The sequence below is a fragment of the Marmota monax genome, unplaced genomic scaffold (assembly GCF_021218885.2).
Source record: "Marmota monax isolate L192 unplaced genomic scaffold, Marmota_monax_Labrador192_F-V1.1 WCK01_AAM20220418_F8-fsc00072, whole genome shotgun sequence".
Lineage (NCBI taxonomy): Eukaryota > Metazoa > Chordata > Mammalia > Rodentia > Sciuridae > Marmota > Marmota monax.
In genome coordinates, this window is record NW_026692356.1 from 4,724,822 (window position 1) to 4,748,066 (window position 23,245).

General features: G+C 38.1%; 1 protein-coding gene across 4 annotated transcripts in view; it reads right to left on the reverse strand.

Annotated features, from left to right (window-relative positions):
- Positions 1-23,245, reverse strand: part of Celf2 (CUGBP Elav-like family member 2) — an 808,061-nt gene that overhangs the window by 369,774 nt on the left and 415,042 nt on the right. For 3 of the 4 annotated variants that reach the window (XM_058578641.1, XM_058578632.1, XM_046442342.2), the window contains one exon: positions 19,367-19,402. Coding sequence is in view for 2 of the 4 variants with exons in the window: in XM_058578632.1 (XP_058434615.1) it covers positions 19,367-19,402 (36 nt within the window). In the remaining 2 variants the exon portion in view is untranslated. Of the gene's footprint in view, positions 1-19,366; positions 19,403-23,245 lie in introns of those variants that run through there. The other variant, XM_058578640.1, reaches the window with a different exon arrangement.

The window sequence follows — 23,245 nt, forward strand, 5'->3', positions numbered from 1 at the left end:
CTGACCCAGAGCATTTGACATAACAAATATTTATTGTTTAAGCAGCCAAGTTTTAGGATAATTTGCTACCCAGAAACACATGATCAATGTAATATCTAAGCCAACACTTTTGCATGATTCAAGAGTAGGAAAGAATATATCTATGGCAGTATTTTTTTCCCTTTGAGGCCTAAATGAAAATAAACAACAACAAAAAAGTACATTGCCAAAACTCAAGTACGATGAGAAATATGGGGTGAGTGAAAGTGATTGACTTGAGTTCTAAGATTAACTATTAGCGGAGATATAACACTTATATATTTCTACTCCTACCATCCCAACTGAGAAATGGAGGAGACAAATATTTGTGGCCTGTCTGATCTCACTTGCTTGTTTGCTGTAGTCTATTTGGGCAAATGGAGAGAGGATCTAGGATTCAAGTGCAGTGTGTTAGCATTAATGAATTCCCCAAATATCCTGTTTTCCTGGGGTAAATTTACTTTATAACGATCACCATTGCCAACTAAAAATTAAATCAATAAATCAGTATGAGGAAATTGTTGAGAGGAGCTAGGAGTCCTACTAGAAGAAAGCAAATGTTTATGGATTGAGTTCCCACACCTCTGTGTAGCTGGCCTACCACCCAGTTCTAGGATCACAGGAGGCCCAGCAAGGGAGAGGGCATCGGCCCCCAGGGCAGGAAAACACTTGAGTACTCTGGGTCCATGTCAGCCATTGTGTCTCTACAGCACATTTCTCCCCTTCTCCAGGAAAAATAGACAACAGTCATTGCCAAACTCTTTCTGCTCTTGTTTCTGGCAAGAAGTAGTTCTAACTTCTTAACCCTTTACCAATACTTTTAAACTACACATGATCAAGCCTGCCTTTCTGTGTGCGCCTTTCCTCTGGTGTTATTTCTCTAGCATAATATTGCTCAGGATTCAGCAAAGACAACAGAAGAATACCTGACTCTAAGTTATGACGTCAACAAGTTGTCATAATTAGAGAAGTGTGTTTTGTAGAAAATTGTTCTTTTGGTTTTACCTTAGCACTACAGGGAAATTCACAGAATCATGCAGCTATGACAATTGCTGCAAAAGTCACACATATCCAAACCAGAAAACAACCAAAAAATTCATATTTTTGGATGGACTCCCTCTTTCTGACCCTTCCCATTCCTCTCTGCCACATGCACATACTCCACAGATAGAAACATGTTCAGATTCATGCTTGGCCAAACAGATATATACTCTCAGGATCTAACTATCTGCATATGAGAACTATCAAAATAATAAATGAAAGCAATCACATACTATTTCTAGATAGTTCTGTCATGTATATAAAATGTCTGTGGTGATTTGTTGATTTATTTTCACTCTACATTCAAACATGTCATGAGAATATAAACAATGTTGCTTATGCCATGCTGAACCTCTTGACATTAGCAAACATCCAGGTGACTGAAGCAATTTTTCCAGTTTTGCCTAATGCTGGACATCGTCCTTCCCTTAAACTCGAATCCCCAGGCCCCCTAATCCCTTCCCACCATGACCAAGATGCAGGTCAGCTCTGAAGTGATTCACTGATAACTGTGAACTGCTGGAAACACTGGGAACTGAAAAATCAAAGATAAATATACTGTAAACCTTCTAAGAAAGTAGGTGGATCATCTGTAACTACAAATGTCAAAATCTAAGGTCCCTCAGCCCCACCCTTGAGAGTTGAGGAGTGGAGACAGAGATATTTGCTACTTTTTTTTTTTTCATGTTTACTTTTTCTCTCCCCCACCAATCTCTTCATGCATAATAAACCTGATAGGCATAAAATTTAGATATTAGCTTGGGCACCTAAATCAGAACGGAAACCCCATTTTCAAAAACTGTCTCAAATGCTTGATCTATCTATGCTGCTGGATGATGTGCGGACAGTGCTAGCTTTTCCAGTTCTATTGGAATCGTCAGTTTTCTCGCCTGCCTTCCCCCCCATTTCCCCTTCCACCACTCTCCTCTCCTCTCTTCTTTCCCTCTTCTCTTGCTTCCTTCTTCCTTCAGGAAATACTTACGAAGCCTCTGCTGCATACCAGGCACTGTGACAGCTACTGGGAATACAATTGTGGCTGCACTGATAAGGTTGATACTGTCACTGTCCTGCTTTTAAGCCCTCAGTTCTTCCCTGAGCTATGCCTGCAGACCCTTCCCCAGGAGGCTGGGGATATGTTATGGTTTGGATGTGAGGTATTCCCCAAAATCTCACATGTGGAATAATGCAAGAAGGTTCAGAGGAGAAATGATTAGGTTGAGAGAGTCTTAACCAATCAATAGTTAATACCCTAATAGGGATTAACTGAGTGGTTACTGAAGTGAGAGGGTGTGGCTGGAGGAGGTGGGAATTGGGGTGTGGCTTTGGGGTATATATTTGTATCTAGCAAGGGAGACCTTTCTCTCTGCATTGTCCCGTGAGCTGCGTTCCCCTGCCACACTCTTCTGCCATGATGTTCTGCCTCACCTTGAGCCCCAGGGAATGGATCCTACAGTCTGTGGAATTGAGATGGTTGAAACCAAGAGCCCTTAAAGAAACTTTTCCTCCCCTACAGTTGTTCTGGTTGGGTCCTTTTATTCACACCAGCAAAAAAGCTGACTGCCTCTTTCTGTTTTTCAAAGAGGACTTTTTTCTGTCTTATAGATATGGCAGAGGCAAGGAAGGACAGAAGTGCCCAGGAACAAATGTCCTTGGGGGGATTTGAAGCTGTGAAGGATGGGGCATGAAAGAGAAACAGCAGCATTGTTGCTTCTCCGTGGGACAGTGTTTCTCAGGGTCCCAGGGGTCTAGATTCCCAGATGCCCAGGCAATAAGCCACTCGTACCAATGATTTACTGGCTTTCTTCCCTTCCTGCCACATGTCCCCATTTCCTGTATCTTTGGACGTGCATCTTTGTCTGCAGGTCTTTTTTGGGGGGATGTTCACTCAAACTACAAACTCATAGGGGAAATGCAAAAAAAAAAAAAAAAAAAAAGCAGGAGAAGAAAAAAGAAAAATCCCTGAATTGTCATGCAATGCCTACTTTTCCCCAAATAACTCAAATAGCAGAATGCTAAAATAGTTCAAATTGAGAATCATCTAAACCTAAGCTGCCTGGTATGCTTGCAATGGTATTTTAACATATCCCTAAACATCACGAAAATCCATAAACCATTCATTCAAATGAAATTTGAAGGACATAGAAAACACAAGCACACTGTCTGAAAGAATTATCATGTGGTGCCTTAAATATAATGCACTGGCATTTTTCATCCTCTAAATTTAAAGATAATCCTTTGGTATTTGAGTCTTTGGACTGGCTGTACTGTTCATCTTTTTGTTGAAAAAAAAAAACCCTAAATAACATTTCCTATTCTGCAAAATGGTATAATATTCAGAATCAAACCAATTCTACTTGGTAAACTTCACTTGAATGCTATTCTTCATCAACATCACATGCCTATTAGAATACAAAGAACAGCTGGCTTTTCACTAAAGTGATTATTTTTGTATTATTGAATTCTGAATATTCAGCATTGCCTATCTCTCTTGAGTCATTTCAAATTAGATCGCTATATCCAAGACACCTCAGTTTGCTTTAGTAGAGGGGACAGATGGATGGGAATAGAGGTGAAAATAGAGAAGTAATATCCCTTCTATAACCCTTTTCAGTTTCATATGGAATAAACAAAACAAAGACAATTTTAACATCTGTGAAGTCAATAAATGTCAGTTTCTAGGAATCGGCTTCAAAACTGTAGTCAATTCATGGGCCTGCTCTCTCTTCTCTCTGTGTGTATGTACTGACATGTTATCTAGACTCAAATGGTCCACAGTCACTGACACACAATAAGAACATCTGAGAACTCAATTACTTGACACAGATAATACTTCACACGTATAAAATAAAAACTTTCTAACATAAAAACTTCTGTTAGTCTCCTTTAATTATAGCTACTCCTCACAGAATTGAAAGTCAAATCTTGATTGATATTGTATCCTGAACTCAGAAGGGCTCAGTAACATCATATTGCCTTTAGAGAGTTCTTTTTAATCCACATGCTTCTACAGTGGTTTTATAGCAACTCAGAGTTTTTTAAGACATTATTCCTGCAGTGGCAGTTTCCAAAATGCTTTGTAGCATCTTCTCAAAGATAAATAGGAGCAAGCCAGTTAGACAAAAGACAGAACAATAAGTAAAAGCCCCATATTCCTATAGATACAGATGTGGAACTTGGAAAGTGACTGTTACTTTTAAACAAAAATGTGACTGGGTGGCTCTGTCATTCCTTGATACCCATAGGATGGTCTGAGGACCATCATTAGAAAACATGGTGGGAGCTTGTTGGAAAGACAAACTTTCAGGTCTCATCCCAGACCAACTGAATCAGAATATGCATTTAAACAAAATCCTCAGACGCTTTACACATGCATCAGAATTTGAGAAGCACTGTTCTATGCCAGGATATAGATAACTCCCATGAATACTTGTTTCAGCAATTTGCTCTTACTCAGATAAAACAAGACTATAGTGAAAAATGTTGATGTTGGGATTTTTTTTTTTGTCCCCAGGGGTAGTGGGAGGGAGTGATAGAAGGTACTAAAGAAAAGTAGGGGTGGAGATGGGGAAGATACAGGGAATCAGAAAGATGCTAATGGGGTTCTTGGCTCTATTGCCCACAAGACCAGACCCTGAAATGATAACGAGACTCCATGCACACCAGGAAAATATCAGCTTGTCCAGCAAGTCCAAGTCCAAGTGTTCTTAGGATTTGCTTTAGATTCTCTAATCTTGAGTCTATTCACCTGTAGAGCAAGGAGGCCTCACTACTTTACAAAATTCACCTTTGAGGCACATATATATGTATCAGAGAAGAGGGGAGAATCATATAAGAGAGTAGAAGAGAGAAAGGGTGAAGAGCCTAAGAAATCTTTGCAGAGTCACTGGGTTGTGAGAACAACTTGACAACCACTTTGATCCCATCTTGCTTTCCAGGGCTCAGTTTCTTTCATGAGATTTATTTCCCAATTATAAACTACCATTGTCTTTTAATGCCTCTAGTAACAGCACGATTCTTTTGGCCTTACATGCATCCCTATTTGATGTCAAGTGGCCACACACACTGACAATCAAAATTTAAAATCCTCCTGGTTCAACAACCTCTGCAATGATATATAGCTATAACTACCAGGTAGCCAATTTATGGCCTATTCTGCCTTACCTAGTATACCCAGAGCCGCCCCAAAGCACTGCCAAACTAACCTCTGCTCTTTTACAGGAAATTTCAATTGATAAAATTTAGGCAATACTGGAACTAGATGACAAAATGAATGGCTCAAACGTTGCATTAAATGTGGGTTTCAATTCACCCTGGTATTAAAGAGAAACTCTTACATCATGGAAGTTGAACTTAGGTACGACTTTCTCAACAGAACAGTGTCAACTGCCAGAGCTTCAGGCAAGAACCCAGAAAAGATGAAATCCCAGACATGATGAAATGAGCCAAGAAGATCCAGGCCAAGACGTGAAAGGCCAAATGGGAACAAGCAGCACACACAATTCTGTTGCCAAGAGATCTCCTCTAACGGTGTCACGTCCCAAGTTTCCACAGTGAATGTCAGCAAGAGGATGATAATTGAGGTGGGCAGTCAATAGAGAAATACAGTCTATAAGGAAGTCACCCCAGAGAAGTTGTTTTTTTCTGTTTCTCATGAGAAATTGCCAGAATGAATTAGAAGCTATTTGAGTATTATACTTATCTTGGCACCAACATGATTTATCTTCAAGGAATCTTTATCAAATTTGCATCTTGTCTAATTTGGCAAGGAAAGTCCTCATAAAAAGACAACCATGAAACCCAGTTAGATATACAAAATGGCTTCACTAAACCTCCAGGCAAACAGTGCCCAAGATGCTTCATTACTTACTGCTCACGCCTCCAGCTCCACATCCAGAACTGACCCTTAACCCCTGCACTCTCACCTTTACTTCAAACCCAGTAAAAAAAAACCCTTCTGGACTGGGGTTGTGGCTCAGTGGTAGAGCGCTCACCTAGCATGTTCAAGGCCCTGGGTTCGATCCTCAGAACCACGTAAAAATAAGTAAAATAAAAGTATTGTGTCCAACTGCAACTAAAAACTAAATATTAAAAAAATAAACAACTCTTCTTTCTACCCCACATTTCCCATAGCTCTTCCTCCACATTTTCCCATTTTTGGCATTCCCACACTGGAAAATTGAGAAGCTTATGGCTTGTTCCTTCCTTCACTGTTTGAGTTTAAGCAGGTAAAAGTAATTTGTTTTCCCCCCAATAGTTTCAGTAATCAACCATTTCTCTTTTATTTCTCTGATGATGGACCTGGTTCATGCATTGATTTCCATTACCAGAATTATATAGAAAAATCCTTCCACTTACTCTTTAATTTCTTGCACATTTGAGCACCTTCTGCATTCAGTAAGCACTGCGCTAGGTGCTGAGGATAGAAAAGTGAGCAGAATGGAGTTGGTTCTGGTCCTCGAGGAGTTTACTGGCTGGTGACACCCCTGCATGGCACATTTTTCAGGACACCATCAGACTAACCTTACTAATATACTTGTTGAATCATTTCTTTATCCTGCTCAAATGCTGTGCATGGCCTAGTGGAAAAATAACCAAGCACATCGAAAGCAAAACTCTTCAATCATTCTAAAATTTTGCAATCTGGCCTCTACCTATTTCTCTAATATCAGTCTTTATTATTCTCTCAACAAAGCATCTGGATGAAACTGGCTGACAGAATCTCCACCTCAGGACGCTCTACATTCCTTGCTCTTTGCTTTGGTTCTGTTGTTTCTTTGTCCAGAAGACCCACATCCTCTAATGTGATATTTTCGAATTGAGATACAAAAAAAGTCTTCTCTCTTCTCTGTACTTAAATATTTGGTCAATTTAAATGGCACTTAATCTAGCCAATAGTTGCCATAACCTTATCATACTTTCTTGTTCCACAATTCAAGTTTCTACTTTTAGAATCCCTTGTTTACATATTTGTAATTGAACAATTATTTTACCTTAATTGACAAAATAGAAATTGTATCTATATTTATGGCATGCAATGCATTTTGATACATGTACACCTTGTGAAATAATAAAATCAAGTTAATTAACATATCCTGATCAACCTCACCTATTTATCACTTTATAATGAGAACGTCTAAAATCTACTTTCTTAGCAAATTTCAAATATACAATATGTCATCACTAGCTATGGTTACTACACTGTGGGATAGATTTCTCAAAGTTATTCCTCCCATCTAACTGAAACTGTATCCTCTGACCAATCTCCCTATTCCTGCCACCCCCGCCCTGAACCACCAGTAGCCATCAAGGTACTCTCTGCATCTGTGAGTTCCATTTTTTTTTTAAGTGAATCTTCTGGTTCTTTAAGGCAGGGATGATTGTACTTTGTATCTTTTGTAGGACTTTATGTGTTTGCTTGCTCATGTGGACATCAGTGATGTAACTGGTAATCAATAGTCTTTTTTTTTGTTGTTGTTCTGGGGATTGAACTCAGGGGCACTTGACCACTGAAGCTACATTCCCAGCTCTATTTTGCATTTTATTTAGAGACAGGGTCTCACTGAGTTGTTTAGCACCTCACTTTTGCTGAGGCTGGCTTTGAACTCACGATCCTCCTGTCTCTGCCTCCCAAGATGCTGGGATTATAGGCGTGTGCCACTGCACTTGGCTCAATAGTCTTTTAATTAATTCATTCATTCATTACAATCCTTAATACACCATTATACAATAATTTATCATATCTCTGATTATATATAAGGTATGTTGTCTTTTTAATGTCTCATTATTTATTATGTCTGTCAGAATTTTTATTGTTCATTAGATTTCTTTTTTTTTTAAATTTTAAACTCTGAACAGAAACCTGTTTCATTGAAAGCCTAACGAACTTGGGAATGATTTTTCCTTCCTTTGGCAGGGGACCTTGGTACCCCATAATGAATTAGGAGCCACCAGGGGTCACTTTTGTAGATGCTAGCCTGAGTTCTATAGGTCTGAACCCAGGTGTGGGGGGTCTCAAGTGCTGCATTATGGTGGGAAGGCAGAACTTCCACTTATTCACTGGGTAATTTTCTATCTGAGCCTCAGTTTCTCTTTGGAATCTTTTACATGGTCCAGCATTACTCCTTAAAGTTACATCCCTCCCCACAAAGCATGAGAAGTAGAGGGTTAGGGATGAGTAGTCAAGCTTAGTGGGGACTTTATTTTCTCTGTTGGCTGTGTCACAGATTCAGCTTGGTCTTATGCAGTGCTTTGTGTGCTTAACATTGCTTATTTGCAAAGTGAAAACAACATAGGATGCTTGAGTGGTTTGGGCCTCAAAGGAAATCTGTGTGTTTGCTAAAAAGAAGAAAAAGAAAAATACGTAAGAGAAACATTTATAAAACCTAATCCGAAAAGAAAGGTGTACAAGGTTTACAATGATCTATGTATAAGAAAGAAGAAATTTTACTCATTTAAATGCTTGTGGTAGCTTGATAATTCTAAACATGGACACCAGTGTTGAAGAAGGTGTAAAACACAACCAATCCTGAGTAGGAAGGCAAACTCTCTCACCTGGTGTTCTGTCAAGCTCCATGGACAGCAAAATCTGAGAAAGACTTGCCACCTGACGTGGGTATGCTTTATATTAGAAAATGTTATGCATGTTATGAGGAAAATTTATTCAACATATAAATTTTATCTTGGCAGTGTCTCTTTAAATACAAAAGAAAAAAAATGATACAAGGTTATGAAGCAAATGTCATTTATCCAAGAGGTTACAATGGCTCTTAGGATGCTCAAGTCAGGAATTCAGTGTTCTACACTGGCTTTTCTCAGGCTGTGTGTGTGTGTGTGTGTTGTGTGTGTGTGTGTGTGTTTCCTTTAATTCCTTCAAAAGTGCACATTTTACATAGCAAATAAGAAATTCTAATTGCAAAATAATACTTTATATAGAAACAATTTTCTAACCTTTTGCTCTATGAACTCTGAAGATAGGAATACTTCCACCAACAGAATAAATGCAGCTCCAATTCTCTACAGTGACGCATTCAGGAAATGGCAGGTTTTATCTTAAAGGAGTTCAATTGCTACACAAAAGCTTTTGTGCACAAATAACGGAATTCTCAAATTGGAATAAATGTGCTTTTAAGAATTTTTTTATTTGGAGCCTTTATTTCAGGGAACACTTGTGGATCATGTTACATAGCTTTGAATTGTGGAGCAGATAAGGAAAATCTAAAAGGAAAAAAATTAGGGCAGACCTTTATTAAATTTTAAAGTGTGTCTTTGCTATACTCTTATAAAGGGCCAAATAGGGTATCAAAATCTCTGGAGATCACCAGTACAATTTCTTTATCATGTTCCATTTAAAATTTAATTATGTAGTCTACAACAAGAAGAATCTGAGTAGTCTAAATAGGTCATGCAGTGAGTAACTTAATAATATTCTAAAGTTTTCCTTGTAAAGATCCTTCCTTTGATAGTCTGTTACACATCAGAACACTATATTATAAAACAAGTGTAATTTAATTCAGTCACTGTGGACTCTTATACACACCTATAAAGAATGAAATGTTTTGATTTAGGTAATTTGGAGAATAAATGAAAACCATGTTTCTGATAGAGCTGTTCATGATAGATGGATGGCATTTGCATTTGCATATACAGATAACTCCCTGACCTATGATGGGGTTATGTCCTGATAAGTCCTTTGCAAGTTGAAAAGATCCCAAGTTGAAATACATTTAATACACCTGACCTAGCAAACCTCATTGCTTATCCTACCTAGCTTATCTGAAACACATTCAGGATACTTCCATTAGCATTCAGTTTGGTAAAATCTTCTAACCCAGAGCACATTTTATAATAAAGTGTTGCATATCACATGTAATCTATTGAATATCTGCAGTCACAAGACAATGGGAAAGCAATACACTGTAGAATGTCAGCCATCTTCCCTGGTGATCAAATGCCTGCTTCAGAGCTGTGACTTGCCCAGCATCAGGAAAGTATGAGACCACATATCTTCATCCCAGAAAAAAAAATCAAAATTCAATATTCAAAGTAAAGTTTCCACTGTCTATCCCCTTTGTGCCATTGGAAAGTCAAGAAACTGTAAATTGAACCCCTGTAGGTCAGCATCCATCTGTAGCCTTTCTTTGGGTGATCATTATTTTCAGGTGTTATAGTAAGGTCAAGGGAATTTTACATTGAAGGCTTGGGATATTTGGTTTTAAGTCATCAACAGTTATTCATAGTAAGATCCAAATCCAAGTACTGAATAATTAAAATCTGAACTTGTTTATATGCCCAGTGGTTTTTATACTTTCTTCCTTCTCCATCTCAAACGTCAACTGACACGCAATTTAACTTCTTTTAATAAAATAACAAAGGAAACACTATATTAAGCACTTTATATGTATTCGCATCAATTCTCAGAGTCACTGTCCTATTATTATCCTTTTACAGAAGAAGAAAATGAGTTATAGAAAAGTGAAGAAACTTACATAAGTTCACAGAACTAGTAAGTGGCTGATCTGGGGTTTGATTACAGTTTGGATTCGGCTCCAGAGCACCTGTGTCAAATCCTTTCCCTGGACTGCTGCTTAAATGCAATATGGTGTCTCTCCCTGTTCCTGGACCACTACCCAAATGTTGGTAGAAATAATTAACATAAAGCTATCTTTGAATGAACCACAATCACAGCTCACAAATATTGATGGCTTGTTGGGTGCCAGACACTGACAATACCTTACATGGTGTTTTAGTCAGTTTTTCCTTGTTGTGACTAAAGGATCTGACCAGAACAAGTGTAAAGAGGAAAAGTTTATTGAGGGCTTACAGTTTCAGAGGTCTTAGTCCCAAGAAGGTTGACTCCATTCCTAGGGGCTCCAGGTGAGGCTAAACATCATGGCAGGAGAGTGTGGCAGAGGAAAGAAGCTCACATTAGGAAGCAGAGAGAGAGACAAAATATATTCGCCATAGTCATGCCTGCAATGAACCACTTCCTCCAGCCATACCACGCCTGCCTCTAGTTACCACTCAATGAATCCCATCAGAGATTAATTCACTGATTGGGTTAAGACTCTCACAATCCAATCATTTCTCCTCTGAAACTTCTTGCATTGTTTCACACTTGAGCTTTCGGGGGATACCTTCCATCCAAACCATAACATGTGGATTATCTCCTTATAGAGGCACTGTCAGATGGCTATTATAATTTTTCCACATTTATAAATGAAAAACTGAGGCACAGATATTAACTAACTTGCTGAAGTTCAGAGAATCAAGAAGTAGCAGACAGAGGATTCTAGCATGTCTAAGTCCAAAATCTAACCTCTCAGACTGGGCTAGCACACAAGAGCATCAGCTCTGAACATCTAGGAAGAGTCAAATTTAGACTAATGGCTCCTCACCTGAATATATGGAATTTTCTGGGTGCCAAAGTCTGTAAAGAATTGAGCAAAATGGGAAGGGTGAGAGAAGGCAGAGATCGTATAACTGGTCCACTACTGGATCTTGCTAGCACTTCTCCTCAATCCTTCCTCCCTCCTTTCCCAGTTCAACAAACATTTATTAAAATTAATCCAAACATCTATTTAATCAGACAAATACTTATGCAAATATTTATTCAGTGCCTACTATGTTCTAGGCACTGCTAGGCATTAGGAATAAACAATGAATGATAATCAGATTTCCACATGTTTCCTACTTGGAGGAGAAGGTATAAAAATCTGCCAATAAATTATACAACCAGTTGATACAATTCTAGGATAATGGTTAGCACTGGGGGCTGTGCAAATTAATAGAAGGAACATAAAACCCTTCAGGGCAGAGAAAATATAACAGAAAAAGTGATACTTGAGATGTGTCTAGGTATACTAGTAATTAGTAAATGTTTTCCGCTTGCCAGGCCAAACCATCTTCTGACACAACTGCTCATTTCTGATGTTTTAGCAGATGGGCATGACTGCATTCCAATAAAAACTTATTTTCAAGCATAGGCCATGGCTACATTTGGTTTGTGGACTAGTTCGCCAGCCCTCATCTAGAAGAATGAGTTGGGAGATAGTGTAGGAGGGGAGAAAGAGTCGGGGGATGGAAGAACAGAAAGCAGAGACCAGGTCTCAACTTCCTTTTCTCTGAGTTGGGGGCTGACACAGCTGAGTGAATGCTCAACAACTATTTATTGACCTTGAACTCTATTATAGGTCCCACAGATGGAGGAATAAACCAGATAGGCAAGGAAGACACTATTTTGGCACTAAGGGAATGGAACAGATGACAAATAAAGGGACAAAAGTAATAAAAAAAAAGCAGAGAAAATGATAAGTGGTATGTGTACAGTACACTATGGCAATATGGTGACGTGACAGAGAGGAGTGAGTATATTGTCGAGGGTGCTCCAAAGAGGCTCTCTGAGCAAGGAATAGAGAAGAAAGGCCATTGTGTTAGGAACAAGAGGAAGCAAGCAGCAAAGGGAGGTGGAAAGTTTTCAGAGAAAACTTTGCCTTTGGAAGCCAAAGTACACTATTTTAATTTTATTCTAAGCATCAGAGATCTGTTGTATGGGTTTAAGCATACAGTTTCAGAGGTCAAACAACATGGTTTGATCCATGACCTTTGAAAATAACTTAGGTAGCTATGGGGCGAATAAGTTGCAAAGAGTAACTGAGGAGAGCAGTTGGAGGGCCATTTCAACAAGGCAGATGTGAGTTTATGGTGGCTTGGAAAGACAGAGAAAGTGGACAAATTAAAGATAAATTTTTGAGGTTGAGTGGGTAGGCTAGGCCAAATGGGTTGTCTGCTAACTGTGAGGAAAAAAAAATGAAAAAGCCTATAGGTTTTGAGCAGCTGAGTTCATGAATGATAATCATGGCAAGATGGGTGGAAGTAGGATTCAAAAGTTCATTTTTTGGACACATGAAGTTTAAGATGTACATTCTAGTAGAGACATCAAATTGGCAGCTAACTATTCAAATCTGAAGCTCAAGGGAGAAGTTGGAACTGGAGATAAAAAAAACAACAACAGGGATTATCTCCATAAAGATGACTTCAGAGCCTTGAAATCAGGGGTTGAAGGTATAGACCAACAGCAGAGAACTTACCTAGCATGTGCAAGGACCTGGGTTCAATCCCCAGTACTGCAAATCAAACAGACAAAAAAACTCCTTTGGAATTGGGTAAAACCTCTTTATGTCCTCTCCATAGGTGAAGAGGGCAATTCCTAAGGCAAACCCTGGAGCATCTCAAAATGTAGAGGTCAATCAAGAAGGGGAGAAAGAATAGGAAGGAAGGTTGAGGAGGAATGGCAGGGAGACTGAAGGAAAATCTGGAGAGTTTGATGTTCCCCAAACTAAGAAAGTACTTCACGGAGGAGGAAGTCGGGCCTACAATGAACAAAGGCAAGAGCCCGTATATGCCAACAGAAAAATGGCCGCTGGCCACTGGATTTAGCTACATGGAGGCTGCTGGTGACTTTGGCATGGCCAGTTTAGTAGCACAAAATGGTCATAAGGCTGGCTGGAATAGCTGAGGAAAAAATGAAAGAAGAGAACTCACTTGGTGGCTCTTGTTCCATAGGCACTTACAAGTAATTTCCTCCTTACTCCAACTCCTTCCTGTCTAGAATATACCAGAAACCCAATTTCTCCTCCCTAAAGCCTTTAGCATCTACAAGAAAAAAGAGATACGTGGAAAGAAAGTAGATTTGGATGTGTCTCTCTGTGATGGCTGGGGTTGTTGTAGTCATATCACAAGCATTAGGGACACCATCCCACTATGATGAGGATGGTAGAGGATATTACAAGTCATTTCCATAGTCCTTTTCTGCTGCTCTAACAGAGTACCAACGACTGGGTAGGCAGTCCAAGACCAAGGTACCAGCATCTGATATGACACTTCTCATCGGGTGTGATACTTGCATCCTCACATGGTGGAAGGCAGAAAGGCAAGAGAGGACAATGTTTACAGAATGTAACAGAAGAGTGAAAAAGAGAGTGAACCCACTTTAATAACATTTTAAAATAATTTATGGTGGCATTAATCCATTCATGAGGGCAGAGCCCTCTTGAACACCTCCCATACGGACCTGCCTCCAAATAAGTTGTACTGAGATTATATTTTTAATACAATTATCTGGTGGGGAGCATATTCAGACCATAGCAGTGTTGAAGTAACCCTGGTTCCCCCCGCCCAACCTCTTGGAACTATAACTATAAACTCAATATGCATTTTCTAAGCCGACATAACTATTGTGCCTTTTAAGTGGATTTGACTTGAGTAAAATAATAAAGGGGACCTTGCAAGAGAAAGTCTGGTGCAGGAAAGAATTCAGTCACAGACTTGGAGTGTGAGGTGAATATGAAAGGTTAAGAGGTGGGGACTAGCGAACTGAGGAGGAGAGAACACATCTTACCAACTATGACCTCAGAGTTAGGGTACAATCTTCTGTACCCAATATTCTGACGGATGGAGGCTAGAAGTAGGAAATTGGGCTGTGTAAGGTACAGAGACCAGTCATTTAAGCCAGTGGACTTGTTTTCCATTGTTAGCCCACTAATGAACCTGAGAGAGGAGGGATCTAGGGATTGCAAGATCTGTGGATACTATGGGTCATTCATAGCCACAGCTCAAACCTGACCCATCACTCAAGTCCTGCTCAGAAGGCTGATTAGGGATGCTATCCTTGCTGCCACCAATCTGAGCAGCCGATCTTGCTGCTGGAATCCCTTAGTGCCCTTTGTTTAGACATTTTTATCATCCTCTTGTAACATTAGGTACTTTGCTCCTTGCACTATGGTTATCTGTACCTTCTCCACTAGGCTACCCAACTGAGGAGAAGAAGTGGTGTTTCATTTTCTCCCACAGAACCTACGGTCACACTTGGCATATACCAAGTGCTTGATGTACCTTGTTGAATCAATGAACAAATAATGAATTTCATTCATATTGAAAAGCACCAGATGTAGATCCCAGGACAGTTGAGGCAAGTTTTTCTGGGGATTATAGAGAAGAAAGAAAAGCATGATCAGCTCTTGAGTGCTCAGTGAGAAGTTGACCTGCAAGTACCAACATGTTTATCTTCTAATTTCTAAAGGTCTCTCAGAAGAGAGCATTTCATACTGAAGACAATAAGAAATACAAGGCCATATTCCCTACAAAAGCTCTCCATAGGGAACTGGAGATCCAACCTTAAACCCTAGAGAGCCACAAGTAGCAAGTTGAGCTGTTGGAGCTTATCATAATTCTCTTTGCTTCCACCTTTCCCCCTGTTACTACTACCTGACTAGTCACATCCATGACTGAGAAATAAGGTCAGAGATAAAAGTCAGCCTTCCACTAAATGGAATCCATTCTGTTCAGATTTCAGATAACAACGATGTAAAATTTGATACCAAAATTCCATATTTAAAACTGTAATGACTTTTATCTCTGATGCTCACACAAACCAAACAGTTCTACTTTTTGGTCAAAGGTCTCAAACATGAATCCTATGATACAGACTTGTCTTCCAGGAATAGGGGGGTTTCCATGGCTGATATAGGGGCTCCTTGGCTCATAATAAGGTTATATCCTGATAAACTCATTGTAAATTGAAAATATCACAAGTTGAAAAATCATAAGTTGAAATTTGCTACATCTAACCTACCAGACATCATAGCTCAACAAACCAGGATAGTGTATAGTGTCTGTTTTTTCCCCTTTTGGTGGTGACTGCTTGGGAGCTGTGGCTTGCTGCCCCTCCTTAGCAGCATGCAGTGGACCGGATTGCATATCACTAGCCTGGGAAGATATCCAAATTCAAAATGTAAAGTAGGTTTCTACTGAATGGATATTGCTTTCACATGATCATCAAGTTGAAAAATTTTTAAGTTGAGCCACTGTAAGTTGGACCATTTGTATGTCTCTAACTTCATCAGATAAAACACAAATTAGGGGGTGGGGAGATCAAGTTATTGGATTAAAATACAAGAGACAAGTCTAAGTTTTTCTTTTATAACTTCAACCTTTGGTTCTTGCCTGCCTCCATTGATCTATGCTAAAATCTAGTACAAGATGACATCTGATTCATATACATAATTATTTTAAGCTTCATTTACTTTACTTCATGTTCTTCAAAGAACATCCTGACTTCTGGATGCTGTGTCTAAGAACCAGCTTGTGACTCTCTCCGGTAGTACTTAAGATACTTCTGTGCAGGTCTATTAAATCTCATTATTTTCCATACTGTTTAGTTTATGTTGAGTAACAGTGGATTGCGTTAACAAGAAATTAAAGTGCTCTCTCTCTTTCAAAACTAGCAGCTAATGGTGCGTGATTACAATAAAACCTCTGTTGATATAAGCCTTATTTATATCTTTATTCTGCTGCCCCAAATAAAGTTTTATCTCCATACCAGCATCTCTTATATTAAAACCTAAGACTATCATAATGAATTTAGTGTTCTATTCCATCTGAACAATTGGAGTTTCACCATGATTTTATTTAAGCATATTTACCTAAACTAGATACTTTTACCATAAAAAAACAGATCTTGAAAAACATTATTGCAACAGAAAATTATTCAGATTGCTAAACTCTCTTTTGCTACAAGCAAAATAAAAGCAAAGATATACAGAAATGAAAATGATCATTTTTCCCAGCTCACAAAAGGGAACCATACATTCCATTTCTTGGACACTTGAAGATAAAGAGGACAACGTGAGTAGTTCGTATAGACAGTTTAAATATTTGTTTTGATCCCCTCAAGATCATTGGTTTTAATATTTATAATATAATTACAATGCTTAGTGAATGTTGCTCATGTAAACTGATTTTTCTTTTTTATGGTGACATATTATTACCAGTCTTTGATTTCAGCCATGGCAAGAATTCAAAAACAGATTGAGGTTATCATTAGTAATGAAAAACAAACCTGATGCTTGTTCATGCACCTAGGTGCTTGTTCATGCACATATCTCATTTCAGCTGCAAAGCATTTGTAACTACCAAGACACGATCCCCTGCTACATGATTTGCACATTTTCACAGGAATATTACCGACCAGTGGCCAGCTACTTGAAATTAATGCCATGTAAGGCGATTAAAGTTGAAATACTTCACCCTTGTCCAACAGTTGTAAATGGCCTTCTGGAAAATTTCAAGACAGTCAAAGCCAATGAAAACTAAACCATAAAACTGTTATAAAATGTCTCCTTCCTTCCTAGCCACATGTCACTAGGTAGCAGTTGCCTGAATTGCAATTTTCTACTTTTCCTAGTTGTCGCAGCATAAGCATGCTTTTATGACTAAAAGGATAAAAAACTCCAAGTGTTGTGTTCCACTAATCATGAGCCGACAAACACAATAACTCCAGGTGCCTTGTTCTAAATAGTACCCAGGTATCTGAGGGCTCATTTGCACTTTCCCAGTGACAGGCCAAAGAAATCTGAAAACAGGCTGAAGGCTGAACAGCTGATGGGATTCCACACTATTGTACAAACAAATCAATGCTAGCAAAAGAAACATTCTGGACACCAAGGGAGGAATTAATCATTAAATAATGATATTATTTCATGTTAATGTAAGGAAGGGAAATATTTGTCAATGGGCATGTCCCAAGCTGTCCCTAAAAAGAGTCACAAGGATTCCTGAGGTTATATTAGAATTATAATTGAGAATTAACTAATATATTATTTCTCATGCCCTTATTGCCTGCATGACAATGACAGTCGACTGCAGTTAGAATGGGATTGTTGGCATGTTGTTTATTTTCAACCTGATGCAACACTAGCCTAACAAAAGTTTATGATAAAAAAGAATAAGTAGACTCATTACCAAAATACCACCCACCAAGCTCAAGAAGAGAGACTGTCCCTTGAGTAATAAACTAGCTGTAACAGAAGATCATTCCTAGGGAATATGTGAATGGCTGCTTGGTATTCACAGTGAAGCATTACTTAATAGAATTCAGGAGGCTGCAGCAGATTCAGGCATCTGAGTAATTTTCATCTGCATGATTACAGCATGGTGTGGGTCTCCTCTGATAATACAGAGGTGGGCCGCATCTGAGCCATTCTATAAAAGTTTGGAAGTCATTCCTCATTCCATTATTTCAGGATTAACTTCTTCACACAAACATAGGCAGATACACAACTCTCTCTCTGCCTGCAAATGATGGGATGCTCAGGTCTTCATGGTGGACCTTTTCCAGATTGAAAGCACGATGACAAACAAACTCAGCAGGAATGCAGAAACCAGAACCCACGTACGGTGTTAACCCCGTAAATTGGCACACGGCTGAAATATATCTTTGGGATGTATCCAAAGAATAAAGACATACAGTAATTTAAATATTTGGATCACAGTAAATAGTTTTTTGGCAATATTAATCATGATACTATGAGCAAAGTTTTTCTTTACATAAAAAAAGAAACCTAATTTGCTTATCTCCTGTACCAGATGGTGAGGAGACCTTCCCTTATTTGGACCTTCCCCTATTCCCTAGTGGTGTTCATAATCACATTCTGATTGATCTTCTTTTTCCTGTTCTTGAGAATCTCTTAATTTCAATTTCCAACTGTTCCCAGGCAATACTCTATCACATATAAATTCACTTCCTAATGGTTATTGAGCATCTTCCAAAACTAAGGTACAATGCTAAGTTGTAAGACCAGATTCTAGATATACAATGTTCAGTAAAATGCCTCTCGAAATACTGCCACCCTCTTCCTTCCCTTTTTCTCCCTCCCTCCTTCTTTCCTTCCTTCTCTTCACTGAACAGTGGTAATCATTCTTGATGGCTAGTCATGTAAGCTTGCATCCTGTAATCATCTTATTTTATACATTGACATAAAATATCAAAAAATACAAAATACGTTGATCAATCATATATAGTTTTCTTTTCCCAAAATATTACTTAGTACTTATTTAAATGACAATAGGAATTAAAAAATAAAAACTATGATGTAAGTTCTTTAGGGGAAGTTTAGGATTCTTTTACCAATTTATAAATCTCTGAACACAATAATAATAATCAATATATTAAAGGGGAAAAAATGTCCAAGTGTCTGCAGATTGTTGTTTTTCATGGGTATAATAAAGTAATGTGCATATCTTTATGACTTGTAGGGCAAACATAGCTCATATATACATCTCCAACTATATGATGTAAGCTCAAAGGAATGAACATTAGCATCACTACTTTTTGATGACATCACTTACATGTGATTCACTCATGCATTTTAGCATTGACAAGTGACAGATGTGAGGAAGAGGAAATGAGAAGCCCTCTCCAAGAGGGCTGTACAGTTCCCAGGTACAGAAGCAGCAAAACCAGCTTGCTTACCTTGGTGGACCTCCAGCTAATTCTGTGGCAGTCTCTCTGTCAGAGAAAAAGAAGACAAGCACAATTAAGCTCATTTTGGTATAAAAAATGTGTTTAATCATATAATACAGTGCACTGAGATATGTTTGAAGAACATACTGTACATATAGATGTTTAGAAACTAAAAACTGACTCAGCACATTTTTGATCAATTCCCATGAACCTTTCAATGGCTAATTTCAAAGGAAATTTTTATACACATGCAATATATCCGCTTTCTGGTGGTTGAACTTAATTAAGTTCAAAACATTAAAATTCAAAAATGTACAGAATCCAGAAAGAAAATAAGAGGATCCCCTTCCCCCAACTACCTTTTAGGTGTTTTTGATTAAAGCTCCTATAATCTCTTTCCCAGGGTCATTTAGGGACAGATTCCTTTGGGGGTATTTCCTCATGCTGATCTGTCACTTGAGGTTTAGGAAGGCATGTTCTGCAATTCTCTTGGTAACAGTCATCTGTTTTTCATTTCTTTGTGATAATGTTCTACCATTTGGGACTGCTGAAGACAGTCAAATAGTGGGAAATTCACTAATACAAGACCCTATGGAAAATTAATAAAAATGACCAAAGACCAATTTCAAAACTAGTCTTTTTTTCCCCCTAATTGCCACATGTTGTCTTTCAATCAGAGATGAGTTCTTGGAAATAAGAGAGGAATTGGTGGGAGGAGGACACAGAGGTTTTATATTAAGCTATTTTATATAGCAAAGGAAGGCTCAATTTTGTATTGAGGGATTAAAGATGTAATTTTCAGGACAATGGTATAAAATCTTCTTAGGGTCATATCACCCCTTGAAGACTCTCATTAAAGATATCAACACCTCATGAAGAAAAAAAAATAGCAATACATATATACACAAATGAGGCATATGATTACAGGTGCTTCCTGGCCTTCGTCAACCTGATCCTAACCCCAGTTAGGAGCCTCAGCTTTAAGCCAATATTCTCTTTACTCATTTTGTCGATCCAGATAAAGGACTTCCTGTTCCAGGAATCTTCTCTGACCCTCCCAGCTTCTAGAACTCTCTCTTTACTTACTGTCTATGATAGTAACTAGGTACTTTAGGGAAGTGGTGGTTCCCATACAGTCAAACTTCCTTTGAAAAAAAATGCATGATTATAAATTCAGCTCCCCTAGAAATATTCTTTCCTGGTTATTTATAATAGTAAACCTCCATTGTTTATTGCTGGGGAAATTGGCTTTGGGGAGAAAATTTCCATTCCTCAGCAAAACCAGCATTGAATGCATTGCCCTCTATGTTGTTGAATGCCTCAGATGTACTCACTTCTTCAAAGAATTTAGTGTCTGTCTCAGAAATTTCCCTTTCCAAGCAGACTCTGAAATTGTGGGTCCCCCAGCTAAGAAGTACCACCCCCTTCAACTTTCCTTTATAATGTTTATCACAAAAAAGTATCTTTTTAAATGCTTATTTTATTATCATTTTGTCACTTGAGACCAATATTTATTAACACTCCATAAATATTTGCTCAGTTTATCAGCACTGAATTAATGAACTATTCTGGTCTTAGTGACCTTGAGGTTTAGATCTGTGTTTAGAGCTAGCTCCTGATAATGATAGCCTAGGGCTAAGGTACAACTCTGTGTTTCCTTGTTTTTAATCTTTTAACTCTGGTTTTGCTTTCCAGGTTACACGTATTTTAATATTATGAGTCTCTTGGTATCTTTTAAAATTATGTTGCTCATTCATTATATTAAATAAATCCATTTAAATCACAGTTGAGCAGGATTTTTCAACCTTGGCATTATGCTGACATTTTGGTCCAGAGAATATTTTGGTGTATCTCTGTGTGTGTGTGTGTGTGTGTGTATGTGTGTGTGTGTGTGTGTGTGTGTGTGTGTGAGAGAGAGAGAGAGAGAGAGAGGTATTTTAAAATTTTTAATAGTCTCTCTGTCCTCTGCTCACTTAATGCCAGTAATCTCTCCTATTTTACTCTGTTGTGACTACTCAAAATATCTCCAGACACTGACAAAGGTACACCCGGGACAAAACTGTTCTCAATTGCAAAACTCTGTAATCGTGCAATAGAATTGTCCATAATTAACCTGTTTCCTAAACTTGGATTGGATTAACCTATGTTTTCCAGTCCCATGGAAAAACACAGCAAATGAGCCCTCCTAAGAATATGTGTTTTCCTTTGGTTCCTGTCATTTAAGTTTCCATTCTTGCCAACAGTATTTTGTGTTTGTTCTCCATTCTGTTTATGATTGTGGTACTCATTATAATAATTTTTAAATTTAATTAAATGTGATGTAAATAGAAATATAAGTGTAGAAAAGTTCTTGTTCTATAAAATCTAGGTTGGTTGCTTTGAAAAGGCTTAGGAATCAATCTAACAAAAGAGGTAAAAGGGTCTAGGGCTGAAGGTCAGTGACAGAGCACTTGCCTGCATGTGTGAGGCACTGGGTTTGATCCTTAACACCATATAAAAATAAACAAATAAAGCCATTCTGTCCATCTACAACTACAAAAAATAAAAATAATAAATAAAAACAGGTGAAAGATCTCTACAATGAAAACTACATAAAATAAAGAAAGAAATTAAAGTAGACCTTAGAAGATGGAAAGATCTCCCATGTTCTTGGATAAGCAGAATTAATATTGTTAAAATGGCCATACTACTAAAAACACTATACAGATTTAATGCAATTTCTATTAAAATTCCTGTGATGTTCTTCATAGAAATAAAAAAAACAGTCATGAAATTTATTTGGAAAAATAAGAGGCCCAGAATAGCCAAAGAAATCGTCAGCAAGAAAAGTGAAGAAGGAGGCATCACAATACGAGACCTTAAATTATACTACAAAGCTATAGTAACAGCAGGGTATTGACTCCAAAACAGAAATAAAGACCAATGAAACAGAATAGAAGACACAGAGACAAACCCACACATACAAAGTTATCTCATACTAGACAAAGATACCATGAGTATACATTGGAGAAAAGATAACCTCTTCAACAAATGGTACTGGGAATACTGGAAATCCATGTTGTAGAATGAAATTTAACCCCATCTCTCACCCTGCCCAAAACTCAACCCAAAGTGCTCAAGGACCTAGGCATTAGACCAGAGACCTTGTAGCTACTAGAAGAAAATTTAGACTCAACTCTCCATCATGGTGCTTAGGAATTGATCTCCTCAACAAGACTCCGAAAGCACACAGAAGTAATATCAAGAACCAACCAATGGGATGGTATCAAACCAAAATGTTTCTTCACAGCAGAGGAAACAATCAAGAACATGAAGAGAGAGCCTACAGAATGGAAGAAAATCTTTGCCTCTACACTTCAGATAGAACATTAATCTCCAAGATATACAAAGAACTCAAAAAACTTAGCACTAACCAAACAAATAAACAACTCAAAAAACCCAACCAACCAAATAAACAAACAAACAAAAGTGAACCAAACCAAAGCAAGCAAACAAACCCAAATAACCCAATCAATAAATGGGCAAAGGAACTGAACAGGCACTTCCCAGAAGAAGAAATACAATCAGTCGACAAATATATGAAAAAATGTTCAACATCTCTAGCAATTAGAGAAATGCAAATTAAAACTACACTGAGATTCAATTTCACTCTAGTCAGAATGGCAATTATCAAGAATACAAGTAACAATAAATGTTGGTGAGGATGTGGGGAAAAAGGTACACTCATACATTTTTGGTGGAACTGCAATTGGTACAACCATTATTAAAATTAATATGGAGATTCCTCAGACAACTTGGAATGGAACCACAATTTAACCCAGTTATTCTACTCCTCAGTATATACCTAAAAGACTTAACATGAGCATACTACAATGGCACTGCCACATC